Source organism: Ceratotherium simum, chromosome 16 (genome assembly GCF_057802395.1).
Source record: "Ceratotherium simum simum isolate JZ-2026a chromosome 16, ASM5780239v1, whole genome shotgun sequence".
In the NCBI taxonomy this organism is placed as follows: Eukaryota; Metazoa; Chordata; class Mammalia; order Perissodactyla; family Rhinocerotidae; genus Ceratotherium; species Ceratotherium simum.
The window spans coordinates 354,159-372,444 of record NC_141915.1 but is presented as its reverse complement, the minus strand read 5'-3'; the positions used below and the strand labels follow the sequence as shown (position 1 = coordinate 372,444).

General features: G+C 43.2%; 1 protein-coding gene across 2 annotated transcripts in view; it reads left to right on the top strand.

Moving 5' to 3' along the window:
• The first annotated feature begins 778 nt into the window (after positions 1-778).
• The window catches only part of DHRS7B (dehydrogenase/reductase 7B), a 56,543-nt gene continuing 39,035 nt past the window's right edge, over positions 779-18,286 (top strand). Inside the window, exon 1 of one of the 2 annotated variants that reach the window (XM_087440255.1) lies at positions 779-839. In XM_087440255.1, the coding sequence (XP_087296381.1) occupies positions 820-839 (20 nt within the window). In that variant the 5' untranslated portion in view covers positions 779-819. Of the gene's footprint in view, positions 840-4,876; positions 5,178-18,286 lie in introns of those variants that run through there. The other variant, XM_087440256.1, reaches the window with a different exon arrangement.

The following is an 18,286-nucleotide window of genomic DNA, read 5'->3' as shown; positions in this document are numbered from 1 at the left end:
CGCTGGCGCCGGGGCGGCACTGTCGCCGGGGACGGGCACTGTCGCGGGGGCGCTGGCGCCGGGGGGGTGGGGAACTGTCGAGGGGGCGGGGGTGGGCCGCCCCGCCCCGCCTCGCCTGCTCACACTCCACCATAAGCCCCTCCCCGCGCCTCTGTGCGTCCTCTTCCCCGCTCCCTCTCCCGCCACTTCACGTCTGACAGACTCATCCGCGAGCACGACTTCTACGGTCTCCACAGAGGCCGCCTCCCGACGGACGCACGCCGCGCCGCCCCCGCCGGCCGTGCCCTCTCACGGCGTCTCCCTGTGGGCGTCTCCCTGTGTGCGTCCGCCGTCCCCTGAGCGCCGGCACTTCCTGTGTCCCGCTAACAAGTCCCGTGGCACCCCGCTCCCGACGTGCCGCTGTCCTCCAGGGCCGCCCTCCTGGTCAGGGGCACAGTCCCCCTCGGGCTGACTGTTCCTCACGCCCCACCCCCGACATTCAGGTGATCTAGCACCACGGATTTACTGAACATCCTGGCCTCTTTCTCCTTTCCATTGATGTTTTTGTCTTCGCATCGGTATCACACTGTTAACTATGACGTCATTATAGTAACCTTGATGACCCCAGCATACATTCTCCGACTTTGTACCCTCCGCCCTCAGGAGAGCACGGAATGCAAGCCGTGACCTTCCGCGTTTCCCTCCGGAAGACGGAGGGAGGGCGCCGATCAGACCGCAGAGTGGGCCTGCGCAGCCTGAGGGCGGTGATTGGGCGGAGCCGCGGGGCGGGCGCGGGGCCGCGACGTCACTTCCGAGGCGGGAGGACGAAGTGGGTTGACCATGGTGTCGGCGGCCGCCAGGTAGGGCCGGGGCGGTGGGAGGCTGGTGGCGGGGCCGTGAGGTCCGGCCCGGTGCCGCGACCCGGCGGGGACAGGAGCGGGCGGGGCGGCGGGCGGCGACGCTCGGGCCCGCGCTGCAGTCTGGGCTGCGGCCGCCGTCTCGGGACGCGGTCTGCGCGGCTGGGGGGCGTGGGGCCGGGAGGCGGGGCCCGGAGCGCGCCGGCCTGGGCTGTCCGCGGCCGCCCGCCGGCTCGTGGGTCGCGGCGCGGGGAGGCGGCTCCCGCGGCGGCCGTGCTCGGCCCTCTGGCGCCTGCCCCGAGGTGCGGAGGGGCGTGTGCAGGGCCCCGGGCCGCGCGCTCGTGCCGAGTGCGCACGGCGCCTGCCTCTCTTCGAGGAGCTGCCGGGAGCGCCTTCCAGCCGTGGGGGAAACGGCTTCTGGAAGAGCGGCACACGGGAGGGGGCCTTGGCGTGGTGGTGGAGGGGCAGAGCAATAGTGATGTGTTCTGCGCGGGGACGCGGAGGAGGCGCCCGTCCTGAGCGCCCCCGGAGGAGCTGTCGTCGGTCTCGCTGCGCACGCGCGGACGAGGCGCGGGCCCGCCGCTGCTTTCAGCAGGTTATGGAAGCTGAGAAAACCCGCGGGACATGGGGGGAAGGCTTTTAGAACCAGGCCTCTGTGGAAAACCGCTCACGCTAGCACAGGGCTTGCCTTCGAAGAGGTTCTTGTTCGAGAACTTATATATGGTAGATTTGGAGACGTGCCATAACGTAGCTTATCAACATGTGGAGGTCGTCCAACTTTTTCCTAGGATAGCGATGCTTCTTTTTTTCCTGCGGCTTATGATGAGAGGGAATGGAGATGGAAGGGAGGGGTGGGGTCATGACTGGGCCTTGGTCTTGCTGGAATTCCCCAGGGTGGCATTCTGCTATCTCCAAAAGCAACGTGGTGAGACTTCCAGATTAACAGTTGACTGAAGTGTATGTAGTCCTAATAGGTCTTGCTTTAAAGGGAGGCATTATGAAAATAAATATACGTAAATTACGTTTTGCTGATTTAATCTTTGGGAACAAAGAGCCACCTAATTTCTTAAATTATTTTCCTTTGCAACATTTGGAGCGTCTTTGGGGTTATATATTTTATTCCAGTACACAGAGTGGGTGGGTGTTTTCTTTTATTGTGGAAAACACAGACTCGGAAAAAAAACGTAACATTGGAAAGGATCTTTGTTTTAATTTTTTTCTGGGTTGTAGATTGATTAGGGATCTGGTAGAAACACTAAAACAATAGTTACCATGTGCTACTATATGGCATATACTGTGCCATTTTGCAAAGAGGGAAATACTGTTTTAGTTCCATTTTTACAGGTGAAAAAATCGAGGCTTGGAGAAGTTAGATGATGGGTCCAAAGTGGAAAATCTAAGAGAGGACAAAAACAGAGTTAAAGGGGGTACTGGGAAATGTAGAATGCGCCAAGAGGGAGGAGGTGACCTTGGGATGCTGGAGAACACCAGAGTGAAGGGACGCTTTCTCACTAAGGCATGGAGTTTCCTACAGGGAGGGAATAGCGCCTGTCTTAAAGGGAAAGCCTGTTCTATCTGCGTGTCCTGGGCTAAGGTCAGCACAGCTGGACGGAGGTCCTGCAGGTTTTGAAGCCTGGGTTTGGAACCCTGCTGCCCTGAAGTAATGGATTCTTGATGCGCTTTGCTTTGGAAGAACCTGCCACTGTACACAAGAGTGTGCAGGCCGTATAAATGCATGATCACTTCACATCCAGAACGGTTCTTGGCTTCATGAACGGGTCTATCTTCTAGATGATATGTTCCTATAGTATACTGAAAATATTTGTTTTATTCACCTTTGCAACTGTATGTTTGCGTGAAGGGAGCTATGTTTGTGACCTAGGCAAGAGCATGGAATGTGCCTTCCCTACCATATATACTCCTCTTTTTCTCCTTGTTATGAGAGGTTCGGGGGATTCGATTGGAGACGGAAAAGAAACTTTCCACTCCAAACAAATGGACTGAAGGTATATTTTATGATGTAGAGGATAGTAAAGGCGATAGTCCGCAAACAGATCCGAATAGGTCATATATTGAGGGAAAAACATCAGATCGACTGGAAAGGGAAAACATCCACATCGACTGAAGGGAAATGACACAAATCAACCGGAAAGAGAAACACCAGGTTGACCGAAAAGAGAACACATCAAATCAATTATTCACAACAAATCACTCACAATATCCACGCCCCACTGCCGGGAGAGTCCTGTCAATCGACACGGCTGGGAGGGGATCACACTGGGCAAGGTGTCCCTTCCACAGGTGGAACTCTCACCAGGCCTCAGTTTCCAACAGTTTATATAAGGGGTTACAGAGTTTACAGAGCAAGCGTTCAGTGTTCCCAGGTGCAAATGGTTATCAGTGGCACACATGCACTGAGTCTCCTGGCTGTCGTCCCAGCCTGGCAATTATGTACGTGCATTGTTTACCCTTGTTATTGTCCCAGCCCGGCACAGATGGCCAGTCTGCCCAAGGCTGCGGCGCTCGAAGGACCTTGAAATTCTTACACATTGCAACTATCTCTGTGGGAGAAGGGCCAGTTCCCACCACGCAGAAAGCAGCCTTTATATTTCTTTTTGTGCTGGTGGCTGTAGGTCAATGGAGCAGCCAAACATGGCTGTACTCATGTCAAGATACTCCTCTTTTTAATAATAATAATAATAATAATAATTAATATCCATTGAGTGTTTATTGTGTGCTGGGCACTATGCTAAGCATTTATTGGATTATTCAATCCTCAATAATCCTGTAAAATAGGAACAGTTATCTTCATTTATAGAGGAAGAAATGGGCTCAGATGGTAAGAAATTTATCCAAAGGCACAGAGCTAGTAAGGGCAGAACCAATTCCCTCACTGCAAAAGCTAGTACTTATGTATGTATTTCATTCATTTCTTCAGTTAACAGGTATTTATCCAACACCTACTCTGTACCAGTGATGTGCCAGGTGTTGGGGATGCAGTGATGGCCAAAACAAACACAGCCAGGTCCTCAGGATGCTTTTAAGTCTAGCAAGGGAGATAGAAAGTAGAGTTACAAAGTAAATATTAATTACAATTGTGGTACAAAGTAAATATAAGTTACGATTGTGATACAAAGTAAATATTCGTTACGATTGTGGTGCATGCTATGGTGGTACATGCTATGGAGGACGGTAGAGGGTGCTATAAGAATATATAATGGAGTAGTTTGGCATCGGGAGGGAGTTAGGAGAGGCAGGGAAGGCTTTCCTGAGGAAATAATAATTTAGCTGAGACCTTAAGGACTGAGTGGAGTTCAGTTGAGCAAAGAGAAGGGTGAAGAGCTACCAGGGAGGACATGTGTGGGGCCTTGAGAATGGGAGGAGCTTGTCTTGTTACTGAAAGACCTGCGTGGCTGAGGATCAGACACAACATGTGGGCAGGGCTCTTGTCCTGAGAGCAGTACTGCTCCCCAGTCTTGGTTTACGTGTTTCTCAGAACGTGTAATCACAGCTGTTTCTCAGCTCTGATTAGAGTCCAGCCTCCTCCTTCAAACATGTGGTTAGACCTCTGGTTAGACCACAGGGTGGGGACGGGGGATGAGAGGAGGGTTCAGTGCCTAAACGTGAGACTTGATCAGCGTTGGTAATTGGCCTAAATAGACACAGAGTGCCGATATTGTATTTCACCCTATTTGTCTCTGATTTGCCAAATGATTTAACAAACATTTTTTAGCCCCACTATGGTCCAAGCCATAGTGGCCATGGTCAGCCACTTGGGATACAAACATGTATAAGGACACTCTTTCTCTCCAACATGCGTAATTTAGTTAGTGTCTTATTTGCTTTCCATTTAAGATGCTACAGTCTTATCAACACTACTCTTCAACATGTATTTGTTTAGCATCTGCTATGTGCTAGGCCCTGTGCTAGGGAAGGTTCTAAGTACTTTCACCATAAGCATCTTTGCCGCAAGCGTTTTTGCTGCAAACTTTTTCCCCAAATAACTAATTGTCCATGAGGCAATTTTGCCTTAAAAGATAAAGTAACTGGTTGACAGTTTGATTTCATTGACAGTTTGGTGTCATTTTTCCGTTGATGCAGTACTCCCGATTTGGTCCATACAGTGACGCAGAGTTGAACCCACATTTCCCATGGACCTTTGGAACGTCTGTCAGCAGACGTGTGACTGTGCAAGAACAAACAACAGCGGTGTAGAAGGCTTTCAGAACGCGATGCAGAGCTCAGTTACAGACATGCGTCCTGGGATTTGGAAACTGAAGCCTCTTTTAATGAAGGAAGAAATTTTAGCAAAAAAGAAAAAGTGCGATGCCAGTCGAGGAGGTAAATCAACAAGCAAACACAGTGTGATGCTGTGAATGAAAGATTTCGAAGACAAGCACTTAGGTACAACCCATGAAATAAAATCAGTTGCTTGCACAGCTGTGCCATGAATCTGCACACATTTTACATGTACTCAGATATTTTGTATTTTGCAGTAAAGTCTTGTTATTCATTTTTCATGTTTTATTATGTTCTTTTTTAAATTGATGTCATAGTAGTTTATAACGTGGAATTTCAGTTGTACGTTATTATTTGTCAGTCATCATATAAATGTGTCCCTTCACCCCTTGTGCCCATCCCCCATTATTATGTCCTTTTTGATGTCCCTCTTTTTATTTTTTGTTATTTTATCTTTTATGGCAAAATTGCTTTATGGCCAATTAGTTATGCGGTGAAAATGTTTGCAGCGAAAATGCTTGTGGCAAAGATGTCTGTGGAAAAGAAGCTTATGGGTGCAAATACCAGACGCGACAAGGAACATAGCTTGAGCAAAAAGGCCTGGTCTCTGTCCTCATGGACCTTAAGCTTCCAGCGGGGGCTGGAGGACAGGAGGGAGGGAGAGAGTCAGGGAGATGAGGTTGAAGGGTAGGCAGCGGTCAGACCTTCAGGCTCCATAGGTCGTGCTGAGGATTTGGAGCTTGTCCTGAGGATGGGGGGGAAGCCATTGAAGAGTTTCAGTCAGGGGAGTAGCACCAGCAGGTCTGTGTTTGTAAAGATCACTCTGGCTCCTCAGTGGAGGCAGAAGTTGATGGATTTGAGGGCTATTTAGGAGGTAGGATCAATGGGTCTTGGTAGTAGGTTCACTCTGGGATGAAAATGGAGAGAGAGGTGTCAGGGCTCATTCTTCCTTTTCTGGCCTGTGAGGTAGGAAATTCTGGAGGAAGAACGTGGCTTCAGCTTGAATAAGATATCTGAGAGAATCCACGTAGAGGTGTTGCAAAGGCAGTGATACGGAGCATCTGGCGCTCAAATGACAGGGGTGGGTCAGTCTCTGAAAGCTCTTGTCAGGGAAGAGTATTTTTCCTGTATTGAGGGAGCCATCAAGATGGGGTAAGTAGCAGTGAGGTGGCCCGGTAGAGAGTGTAGAATTTCTTCACATTTATGTTAGGGAAAAGTGAAAAATAAAATCTCCTGCCAACCTAGACTATGGTCTCACAAATGTGGAAAGAGAGAAAATAGTTCTATTATTGAATAATTATTAACCCAGACTGGGATGCAGCACAGGTAATCTGCTAACGAGATTACAAAACTAAAAGAAGTCCCACCATTTACAATCCGTTACATATGTGGTCTCAAGGTTAATGGTGATTTGTCCTCTTGTAAGAAGACTTGGCAGCACCATTTGCTGGACATGCTTTCATAGTTGATTCTAAATTCACCTGGTAATTGGGGTGGCCATCTGTGCTAGTTAATTGCCTTTATGTGAAGGAAAAATAAGACATCTCTAATCTCTATGAGCAGGTAGCTGAGGTGTCTTCATTAAACTCCCATGGTGACAGAGAGATGAGGCACTGTCTTCCTTGATGTTGACATTTAAGAGATGGGTCCCACGCCCTTCAGGGGCTTTACCAGTGGCTAGAGCCAGTTTATTTAGCCTTTAAAAAGATTTGCATACATATCAAGGGGACAGAGGAAGGATCTACAAATACAGGTTTTTCAAAGAAATGCTCTTAAGAAAAAGGAGGGAGAAAAAAAGATCTCTTTCCCTTTTGACAACAGGGAAAAGTCAATTTTTAAAATTTACAGCACCGGAAAATGTTCTACTGAAGCATGCACAGTCTGGAGATTATTCTAGCGATGATTTTTAAGTGATTCCGTGTAGTTGTGCATGGTCTGGATGCCCTCAAGTGGTCAGATCTAGCCTGTAATTTCTTGTACACTGATTTAAAGAAAAGTGTAGATCCACATCCTGCTGGTTTCCAGCCAAAACTCTTGTCTCTGGTAGTTAACCCTTCCAGGACTTGTCTTGTCCTCCTTAATGTCAGTAATGTCATTTCTCACTCCTACCCAGTGTTCAAAAACAAAATTCCACTGAATAAACTTTAAAGATCTTATTGGCTTTATTTGGTGATTTGTGATTTGGACAGCATTCCATCTATATCTAGCAGACAGAAAGGAGCTCCGAGGAGCTAGACAGAAGGAAAGACTTCTGTAGGCAGAAGGGAGCGGGAACAAGGAAGTTACAGTAGCAAAAAGTGGATGGGTTGTGGCAAGGTCACTTCCTTTAGGGGACAGCAGGGGTCAGTCAGGCAGATGACCTCACCAGTGCTGACCAGGCGATTCCTGATTGTCTGGTTTAAGATTCCATTTCTGGGAGAGGCCAAAACTGTAATTAAGTCTCGGTTTGGCTTAGCCTAAGTGACTCCATTTGGGGCCTGTCGTCTTGTTTTTAACACCAGTTATACACATATGAGACCTTTCTTTGGTAGGTAATGTTATGATTTTATTGCAAAAATGAACTCTCCATAATGTATTCTGGAAGGCCATAAACATAGGGATGAAAATTGAAGTTGTATGGCATGTAAATTTAGCTTGGAAGCTTCTTGCCACCCACCAACGTGGGAAATTCAACCGATTCTTTTAGATTCTACCTGAGCTCTCCCTCCCATCTTCTTACGTTGACGGTAACCTGAGACTTGGCCACTAAACTACTTAGTGGAGGGAAAGGTCTGCTGATAGCATCTGAACTGATTGAACATTGCTTACCAGTAGTCTGAGCTTGTTTGCTAGTTAGCTCTTAGTAAGTAAGGCCATGTTTGTACTTGGAACACTGAGTTTTGAAGGGAGATGTAAATTTTTCCAAGTTTATGTGAATAGTACTTAACAGTCGTTAAATTGGAAACTGTATTAGGAAACTGTTATTGCTTCAAAATTCTCTGTGTGTATGGTATTATAGTCCGGATTGGCTTAAAGTATTAGCTAAAGTGAACCAAGGAAATTGTACTGAGTTCCTGTTAAGCAGTTAGCTTGTGTGTATTCAATCCTTGCATAAAAGCCTTTGTTTTCTGTTTGGGTGATTGGAACTGAGTATAGGGATCTGTTCATCTCCTAGACAGTTCATCTCCATCTTTAAGGCTCCAAAGGGTTAATTAAAGGATTAATTTTTTTTCATGACCCCCCTATTTGATGCACTAAAGAGTTAAGAAGGTGGACTTCGAAGTCTGAATCCCTGGTTCAAATCTCTATCCTGCTGTTTGCTAGCTATGTGACTTGAAGTGCTTTTCTCATTTAGCAAATGGAAATAACTATCATACTTACCTCTTAGGCTCGCTATGAGGATGAAGTGAGATCATGGGTATGAAGTATGTAGCCCAATACATTGCAAACACTAAAAAAAGTTAATAATTGTTAATTTTTCTTTCCACAATAGCCATATATGGTAACAGGCTAAAAATTACTTTTTTAAAGTAGGATTTGGACATCTGTGTAATATTATTGTTTCACTCTTAAAGTTGTCATGTATGTTAGAAACAGTCACAGAACAAGCAAAAGATTAATTATGTTAGGAATAAAAATGAACTTCTGGTTTGAGGAGTTGGCATATAGAGTACTTTCTACCACATTTTCAAAGGAATGGGAATGGAGGATTGTTAGATTAGATCTCGTAGCATCTTGTAATATATAAAAAGCTTCTGAAAGCAGAACAGTCCCTCTTTTCCTGTCAGTTGCCAGGTCTTTTACAAAAGGGTGAGCTTTTTTCTCTCCTCTTAACCTGGAGATTTACAAATTGTGACAGTCTAATAGTGGTTCTTACATCCTTGCGTGTGTCCCTCCCAAGGGCCTAGTCCAGCAGCTTGCGCAAAAGAGTTGTAGTTTTTGGTCACTACTGACTCTTTGGGGTAGCAGATGGGGCCCTGAAATTCCGGTTCCTGAGAACTAGGAGACCGGAGTGCCGTGAAGGAGCCCAGGTTGTGAAAGGTGTTCAGTTTGCTCGTTTCACACATGCTGTTCATGTGTTCTTCACTCGTTCAGCAACATTTGCTGAATGTCCACTTTGTGCCCGGCACAGGCAACAGAGAGAAATCAAGCCGCTTTTCTTAGGCCACCAGAGAGAGACCACTTGTGGACAGATCAAGTGCAACCAGGTGCTGTAGGGGCTCTGGCAGGAGCCCCCAGACAATTCTGGTCTTTCTCTTTGCTCTGATTTCATCCTTTCAGGTTGAGAAACACTCAGACAAGGCAGACACGCGGCAGCAGAGGGTGTTTTCCAGCAGCTGTGGGATCAGCAATTCCGACAGATCCCACTCATATGACACTTCGTGGTGGATGAGGAGCTGTTGCCTCTTTATCTGTTGTCTCATAAGTGTCTTGAGGTGTGGGTAGAGTGGGGATCATTTCCCCATTTTATAGGTAGGGAAATTGGGGTCCAAAGTGGATAAGTTCCAGTGTGGGACAGGAAGTAAATGGGGGCAGCAGTTTGACTCCACGTCAGTTGCTCCACCGTGTGGGAACTGTAGTGATTTGTGTTTCATTTCTAATGCTGGACAGGCTCAGTTTAAGGAATCTAGGTTTATGAAAATCCAGGTTTACTAATTCACTCAGGTTTAAGAGGTGAATATATACATCGCAGAAGGATTTTCCAGCAAAGGTGGGTGTTCATTGGAGTATACAGATGGGCTTCAGGGGTTTGTAGATCTCCTGAGATCATTTTTACAAGTTACTTGTATAAACTGTATATTAGCAGAGACAGGAATAATCAGATATTCAAAGAAATCTATACTGAGAAAAGGTAGAGAACCCTACCACTCTGGTAGGTTTTTTAAAAATTCAATATGTAAATTTAAAAATTATGATACTTAATTTTTCTCAGACAATGCTTCTCAGACAGTAACTCTCCAAAAATTTTGTTTAAAAAAAAATAACATTTAAATGCAACTTTATAGGAAAATGTCTGTTGTGTTTCTTAGTGTGTTGCATGTGGTAGAATATTGTACTGTATAGAAATATCTCAATGAAAAGGGAAATAAAAAAGAGAAGGTCACTTCATTGTTCCTTGGTGTATAAGGAGAGAGAGGGCAGTTTAAACTCGTTAATGTGGCCATCCATGAGTGTTGGGCACAGCAAGGAGGAAGATTAGTTTGTCTGTTTTCTTTGTTCCTTCTCTTCACCCTTTCTGACATTACCTACCATCTTTCTAGATTGATAGTCCAGCAATTGTAGTGATAATTGCTATCATTTGTAGTCCTTCCTGCAGCTGTGTGTGGCAGATATTAGACATGTTTTGCAGATGAGGAAACTGGCTGGATTATTAAGTAGCTTGTCCAGAGATACTCTCCAAGTTAGTCTGATTATTGGTATTTGAACCAAGGTCTGCCTGGTTCCAAAGACAGTTTGCTATATCAATAAACATTTGAAATTATCATTCACACCTCTCATTTATATCTCAACAGAAAAATGTTAGCTGACAACTTGATCTTAGGCAAAAAACAAGACAGACTTAAATTTAAAGAGAAATTATTTAGTGGGAAAAAACACTGAATTGTAAGAAACAAAATTTGGTTTTGTATTGTGTCAGAAGGAAGGTGTGTGTGTTTGGACAACTGTAGCAACTGATGCCAGGCCAAGGGTCCTGGATCAGATGAGGGAATGTGAATTCTTATAAGAGGAGAGGTCACAGTGATCTAGTATCTCTTTTTTCTTGCCATAAACTTGAAATTAAGGATAATTGCTTATTTCCTTCAACATTTTAAATTTAACATGGCACAGATAACATCTTACAAGGCATCTCTTTTGAAAGTCCCTAAATAACACGCGGTATTTGATGATGAAGACATTCGGATAGAGTTTGAGAGACATAATTTCTGTTTGATTAGGTTTGTTATCATCATCAAAGTTTTAATTTCTAGCAGTAGAAAAAATTCTATTAAAGAGTCCTTGGGATGGGGGAAGACTTCTGGTATGGCAGAGTGAGGAGGTTGGCAAATCTCTTCAAAACCAACTATAACACAGGGCAGAATTGTCGAAAACAACCATTTCAGAAGTCTGGAAACTGACCAAAGACATACAACAAATCGAGAAGCATTTGTTCATGAAAAACCACTGAGCATTAGGGATGACCAGTGGGAATGTGTGGCGTTCTTGCCTGGGGCTGCTCCTGTCTCGTTCGCTCGCTAGGTCAGTGTAGGAGTTCAGCCAGGGTAGGGCAGGCAGTGAAGACCAGCAGTTTCACTGTTAGAGGGGCTCACTGTCTGGAACAGAGAAAACAGGACAAAAAACCGTGCCCAGCAGCTTTGTCAGTAAGGGTAGCGATCTTGGTGGCAAATGAGTGGGGGAGGCCAGCAGCTTTGCTAGTCTGAGGTTATGGCCCTAGTTGGGCAAGCAATGGACCAGTAGACTAGCTAGAAATTTGATAGAAATGCTGTAAGTGAGACAGCTATAGACAGGCTTGATAAACTCCCACATGGCCTGGATGACTGGAAAGCTACATGTTTGAGGATAGTTGACCAGAGAGGGCCCAGACTATCCATGTATCCCTGGACGACTGTGTGCAGACACAGAGGAGATGTGAGAGGGCCTGATGGAAAGTAAAAACTGAGGAAGACTTGAAAATTGCCTGAACTTTGAATATGCTTCCCATTCCACGCACAGGTCCGTCTACAGAGGGTGGAAGCTGTACTTGTTCGAGGAATTTGGGCACAAACTCTGATACATAATTGGTTGACCACTGAGATATTCAGATATAGAGTTTACCCTAGTAAGAATCCAAGCATAAAAATAAAAATAAGAAAAAAAGAACTGAGCAGAGACATCAGTGGCCACACGCTGTGTATGAGACACAATCTGTCTCATAGTACAAGCAAGTTACTAAACAAATAAGAAAAACCAGCAACTCTACTAGTCTCCAGAGGAGAAAATCAGAGTCTGGAGCTGCTACAGTGTAATATCTAAAGTGGCCAGTATTCACCAAAAAATTTATAAGACGTGAAGAAACAGGAAAGTGTGATTCATACCTAGGGGGAAGAAAGCAGTCAAAAGAAGCTGTCTCAGAGTGGCCCAGATGTTGGACTTAGCAGACAAAGACTTCAAAACAGCTCTTTTAAATGTGTTCAAAGAATGGAAGGAAACCGCTTTTAAAGAGTTAAAGGAAAGTATGATGACGTTGATTCTACAAATAGATAATCTCAGTAAGGAGGTAGAGCATATAACAGGGAACCAGGTGGAAACCCCGGAGTTGAAAAGTGCAGTAACTGAAATGAAAAGTTCTTTAGAGAGACTCAACAGCAGATTTGAGATGGCAGGAGAAAGGATCAGTAAGCTTGAAAAAGATTAACAGAAATGATCCAGTCTGAAGAACAGAGAGAACAAAGGTTGAAGACAAATTAACAGGGCCTCAGAAATCTGTGGGACAACATCAGGTGTACCAACATTTGGGAGTTCCAGAAGAAGAGAATGGGGCAGAAAAAATATTCAAAGAAATAATGTCCAGGGCCGGCCCCGTGGCTCAGCGGTTAAGTGCACATGCTCCGCTGCTGGCGGCCTGGGTTCGGATCCCGGGCGCACACGGACGCACCGCTTCTCCGGCCATGCTGAGGCCGCGTCCCACATACAGCAACTAGAAGGATGTGCAGCTATGACATACAACAATCTGCTGGGGCTTTGGGGGGAAAAATAAATAAATAAATAAAATCTTTAAAAAAAAAAAATAAATAAATAATGTCCAAAAAATCTCCAAATCTGATGAAACAACATTAGTCTCCTATTGCTGCTGTAAAAAGTTACCATGAACACGATAGCTTAAAGCCCCACAAATTTATTATCTTTTAGTCCTGGAGGTCGGAAGTCCTGAAATCAAGGTATCAACAAGGCAGTATTCCTTCTGGAGGCTCTAGAGGAGGATCTGTTTACTTGTCTTGTCCAGGTTCTGCAGGCCGCCAGCATTCATTGGCTTGGGGCCCCTTCCTCATGTTACTCCAGCCTCTACTCCTGTTGTCACATTTACTCTATGACTCGACTCTCCTGCTTCCCTGTAAGGAGGACTCTTGTGATTATATTGGACCCACCCAGATAATACAGGATAATCCCCCTAAGTCAAGATCTTCAATTTAATCACATCTGCAAAGTCCCTTTTACTATATAAGTAAGGTAACACACTCAGAGGTTCCAGGGATTAGGATGTGGACATCTTTGGGGGATATTCAGGTTATCATAAACATTAATATACATGTCTAAGAAAGTCAATGAATTCCAAGTGGGATAAACACAAAGATTCACACCTAGGTACCTCATAGTAAAACTGTTGAAAGCCAAAGATAAAACTTAAAAGCAATAAGAGGAAAACTAGTCATCACACAGAGGAAACAACTGTATGATTAATGGCTATCTTCTCATCATAAAGAATGGTGTCAGAACTTCTGGTTTCCTATTCAGCATGTAAGGAGCTTAGAAGTTGCCCTTCTATCCTAACAAGTAAAAAGCTGAACAAACTGAAAAGTCAACCAGTTCTTCTTAGATCCATCAGAGTCATCAGGTCATGGGACAAACTGCTGCCCCCCAAATTGGAGAGACAGGCAGATACAGAGAATCACAACTCAGTGGAGCAGAAGCCTCCATGGGAACCAGTGCTTGAACTGTAGTTGACAAATTGCTGGAGGATCTGTGTGGACAAGTCTAAGAGTTAAAAGCTCCAGAGGGGCCCAGTCCAAAGGGGGCCCCACACTTTTCTGTGTTTTTCCTCTAGGAGCTCTACCAGGCCCTCATAGTGAGTATTGGAGGAAAATTCCCCTGTGCTGCTGGTAGGAGGAGGGGAAAGCAACCATTTTGAAATATGTCGGAGTATTCTGTTTTTAACAAGGCCTGCCCTCAGGAGAAACTGTTTTACCGGGAGCCTAACCTCCCTAGGGAAATGGAAATACTCAACTCCAGCTCCCTCTAGCCATCCTGTCTCACCTAAGGAGGGGGAAAAAACTGAAAAGCACTGTTGAAGTGCACAGTCCAGGGGCATAGGCTCGCCAAAAGAATGAGACCTGATCATAGAAATACAGAATGCTTTCCCACCCCACATCACTGAAGGCCTGTTTACTGCCTTTCTTTTTAACCAGTCCATCATGCCTGCCTTTTAACAAAACATTGTAAGGCATACTGAAAGACAAAAAACACAGTTTGCAGAGACTGAACAAGCATTAGAACCAGAGTCAGATATGGCAGGAAAGTTGGAATTACCAGAGTTTCAATTTAATGGAAAAAGTAGACAACATGCAAGAACAGATGGATAATGTAAACAGAGAGATGGAAAGTTTAGGAAAGAAAGAAAAAGAAATGCTAGAGATAAAAAACACTCTAAGAGGAATGAAGAATGTCTTTGATGGGCTTGTTAGTAGATTGGGCACAGCTGAGGAAAGAATCTGTGAACTTGAGCATATGACAGTAGAAGCTTCCAAAACTGAAAAGCAAAAAGAACAGAATACCCAAGAACTGTAAAACAACTGCAAAAGATGTAACATATGCATAATGGGAATACTAGAAGGAAAAGAAAGAAAGAAACAGAAGCAATATTTGAAAAAATAATGATAGAGAATGTCCCCAAATTAATCTGCGACACCAAACCACAGATCCAGGAAGCTAGAAAACACAAAGTAAGATAATGCCCCCCAAAATCACACCTAATAACATACTCAAACTTCAGAAAATCAGAGATAAAGAAAAAAATCTTAAGCCAAAAGAAAGAAAACACCTTAGAGGAGCAAAGAAAAGAAATACATCTGTTTTCTCCTCAGAAACCATGTAAGCAAAAACAGAGTGGTGTGAGATATTTAGTGTTAAGAGGAAGAAGCTTATTGATCTAGAATACTGTACCCTGGGAAATTATCCTTCAAAAGTAAAGGAGAAATAAAGACTTCCAGACAAACAAAAATTGAGAGAATTTGTTGCCAGTAGACCTGCCTTGTGAGAAATCTTAAAAGAAGTTCTTCAGAGAGAAGGAAAATGACGAAGGTCAGAAACTCAGATCTACATAAAGAAAGGAAGAGCATTGGTGAAAGAATAAGTGAAAGTAAAATAAAACTTTTATTTTTCTTATTCTTAATTGACCTGACAGATCAGTTTGCTCAAAATAATAATTGGAACGTGTCTATTATTTGTATATATGTGTGTGTATGTATGTATATAGAGTAGAAAATATGTGTGTAGAGTAGTACACACTATGTGTACTCTATATGTATGCTTAAGTATAAGTGGAATGAACAACAATGATATAAGAGAGGGAAGAAAAGAATTAGGAATATTTTGTTACTTGCATTACCTGTGAAGTGGTATAGTGTTATTTGAAAGTGGGCTTGGATTAGTTGTAAATGTATATTGCAGTCTCTAGGGCAACTGCTAAAAAAAGTTAAAAAGGAAGTATAATTGATATGCTAAGAAAAGAGAGAAAATAGAATCATATAAATGCCTAATTAAACCGTAAGAGGTAGGAAAAGTATGGAAGACAAAAACAAGAACAGAGAACAAGGACAGAAAACAGTAACAAATGTGGTAGATATTAATATAACTATATCAGTAGTCACTTTAAATATAAATGATCTAAATATACCAATTAAAAGACAGATTCTAACAACCCAATTTAAAAAATGGGCAAAAGACCTGAACAGACATTTCTCCAAAGATATACAGATGGCCAACAGGCACATGAAGAGATGTTCAACATCATTAACTATCAGCAGAAATGCAAATCAAAACTACAGTGAGATATCACCTCACTCCCATCAGAATGGCTATAATTAACACGACAGGAAACAACAAGTGTTGGAGAGGATGTGGAGAGAAGGGAATGCTCGTACACTGCTGGTGGGAGTGCAAACTGGTACAGCAACGATGGAAAACAGTATGGAGATACTTCAGAAAGTTAAGAATAGAACTACCATATGATCCAGCTATTCCACTGCTGGATATTTTTATGCAAAGAACTTGAAAACACCAATGCATAAAGATACATACACCCCTGTGTTCATTGCAGCATTCTTCACAATAGCCAAGACTTGAAAGCAACCTAGGTGCCCATCAAGGGACGAACGGATAAAGAAGATGTGGTATATATACACAATGAAATACTATTCAGCCATAAGAAATGATGAAATTCAGCCATTTGTGACAACGTGGATGGACCTTGAGGGCACTATGCTAAGCTGAATAAGTCAGAGGGAGAAAGTCAAATACCATATGATCTCACTCATAAGTAGAAGATAAAAACAACAACAAACAGTTACACAGAGACGGAGATTGGATTGGTGGTTACCAGAGGGGAAGAGGGGAGGGAGGAGGGTGAAGGGGACAATTAGGCACATGTGTATGGTGATGGATTGCAATTAGTCTTTGGGTGGTGAACATGATGTAATCTATACAGACATTGAAATATAATGATGTACACCTGAAATTTACATAATGCTATAAACCAATGTTACCACAATTAAACAAATTTTTTATTAAAAATAAAGATTGTCAGAGTGAACCAGAAAACAAGACCCAACAATATGTTGTCTACAAGAAACCCACTTTTTTTTTTTAATGCTGAGAAAGATTTGCCCTGAGCTAACATCTGTTGCCAATCTTCCTCTTTTTGCTTGAGGAAGACTGTCCCTGAGCTAACATCTGTGCCAATATTCCTCTATTTTGTATGTGGGTCACTGCCACAGCATGGCCACCACCAAGTGGTGTAGGTCTGTGCCCAGGAACCGAATCCGGGCTGCCGAAGCAGAGCGCACCAAACTTAACCACTAGGCGATGGGGCCATCCCCAGAAACCCACTTTAAATAGGAAGACACATATAGATTAAAATAAAGGGATAGAAAAAGATATACCATGCTAACACCAATCAAAAGATGGCAGGAGTAGCTATATTAATTTCAGACAGAGCAGACTTCAGAGTAAGGAAAGTTATCAGAAATAAAGAGGGGCATTGTATAATGATAAAGGGGTCAGTACTCTAAGAAGATGTAACGTTCCTTAATGCGTATGCACCTAACAACAGAGTGTCAACATACATGAGGCAAAAACTGATAGAACTTCAAAGAGAAATAGATAAATCCAGTATTATAATTGGAGACTTCAACAGCTCTCTATCAGAAATGGACAGAGCCAGCAGGCAGATAATTAGTAAGGAAATATTTGAACTTAACAGCACCATCAATCAACTGGATATGATTGACATCTATAGACGACTTTGTCCAACAACAGCAGATTACATATACTTCTTAAGCTCACATGGAACATTCACCAAGATAGACCACATTCTGGGCCATAAAACACACCTTAACAAATTTAAAAGAATAGAAATCATACCATGTCTGCTTTCAAACCACAATGGAATTAAAGTAGAAATCAGTAACAGAAAGATAGCTGGAAAATCCCCAAATACTTGGAGATTAAACAACACACTTTTGAATAACACATGAGTCAAAAGAAGAAGTCTCAAGAGAAATTTTAAAATATTTTGAACTAAATGGAAATGAAAATACAACATATCAGAATTTGTGGGATGTAGCAAAAGCTGTACTTAGAGGGAAATTTATAGCATTGAATGCATATATTAGGAAAGAAGAAAGATGTAAAATCAATAATATAAGCTTCCACTTTAGGAAACTTAGGAAAAGAAGACCAAGTTAAATCCAAAGTAAGCAGAAGAAAAACAATAAAAATTAGAGTAGAAATCAATGAAATTGAAAATAGGAAATCAATAAAGAAAATCAACAAAACCAAAAGCTGGTTCTTTGAAGAGATCAATAAATTGATAAACCTCTAGTCAGGCTAATAACAGAAAAAAAGACACAAATTACTAATATCAGAAGTGAAGGGGGGTCAGCCCCGTGGCTTAGCGGTTAAGTGTGCACGCTCTGCTGCTGGTGGCCCGGGTTCGGATCCCAGGCGCGCACCGACACACTGCTTCTCTGGCCATGCTGAGGCCGTGTACCACATACAGCAACTAGAAGGATGTGCAGCTATGACATACAACTATCTACTGGGGCTTTGGGGGGAAAATAAATAAATAAAATCTTAAAAATAAAAAAATAAATCAAGGATTCTTTAAAAAAAAAAAAAAAGAAGTGAAGGAGGAGACATCACTACAGATCCCATAGGTATGAAAAGGACAGTAAAGCATTATTATGAACAACTCTATGCCC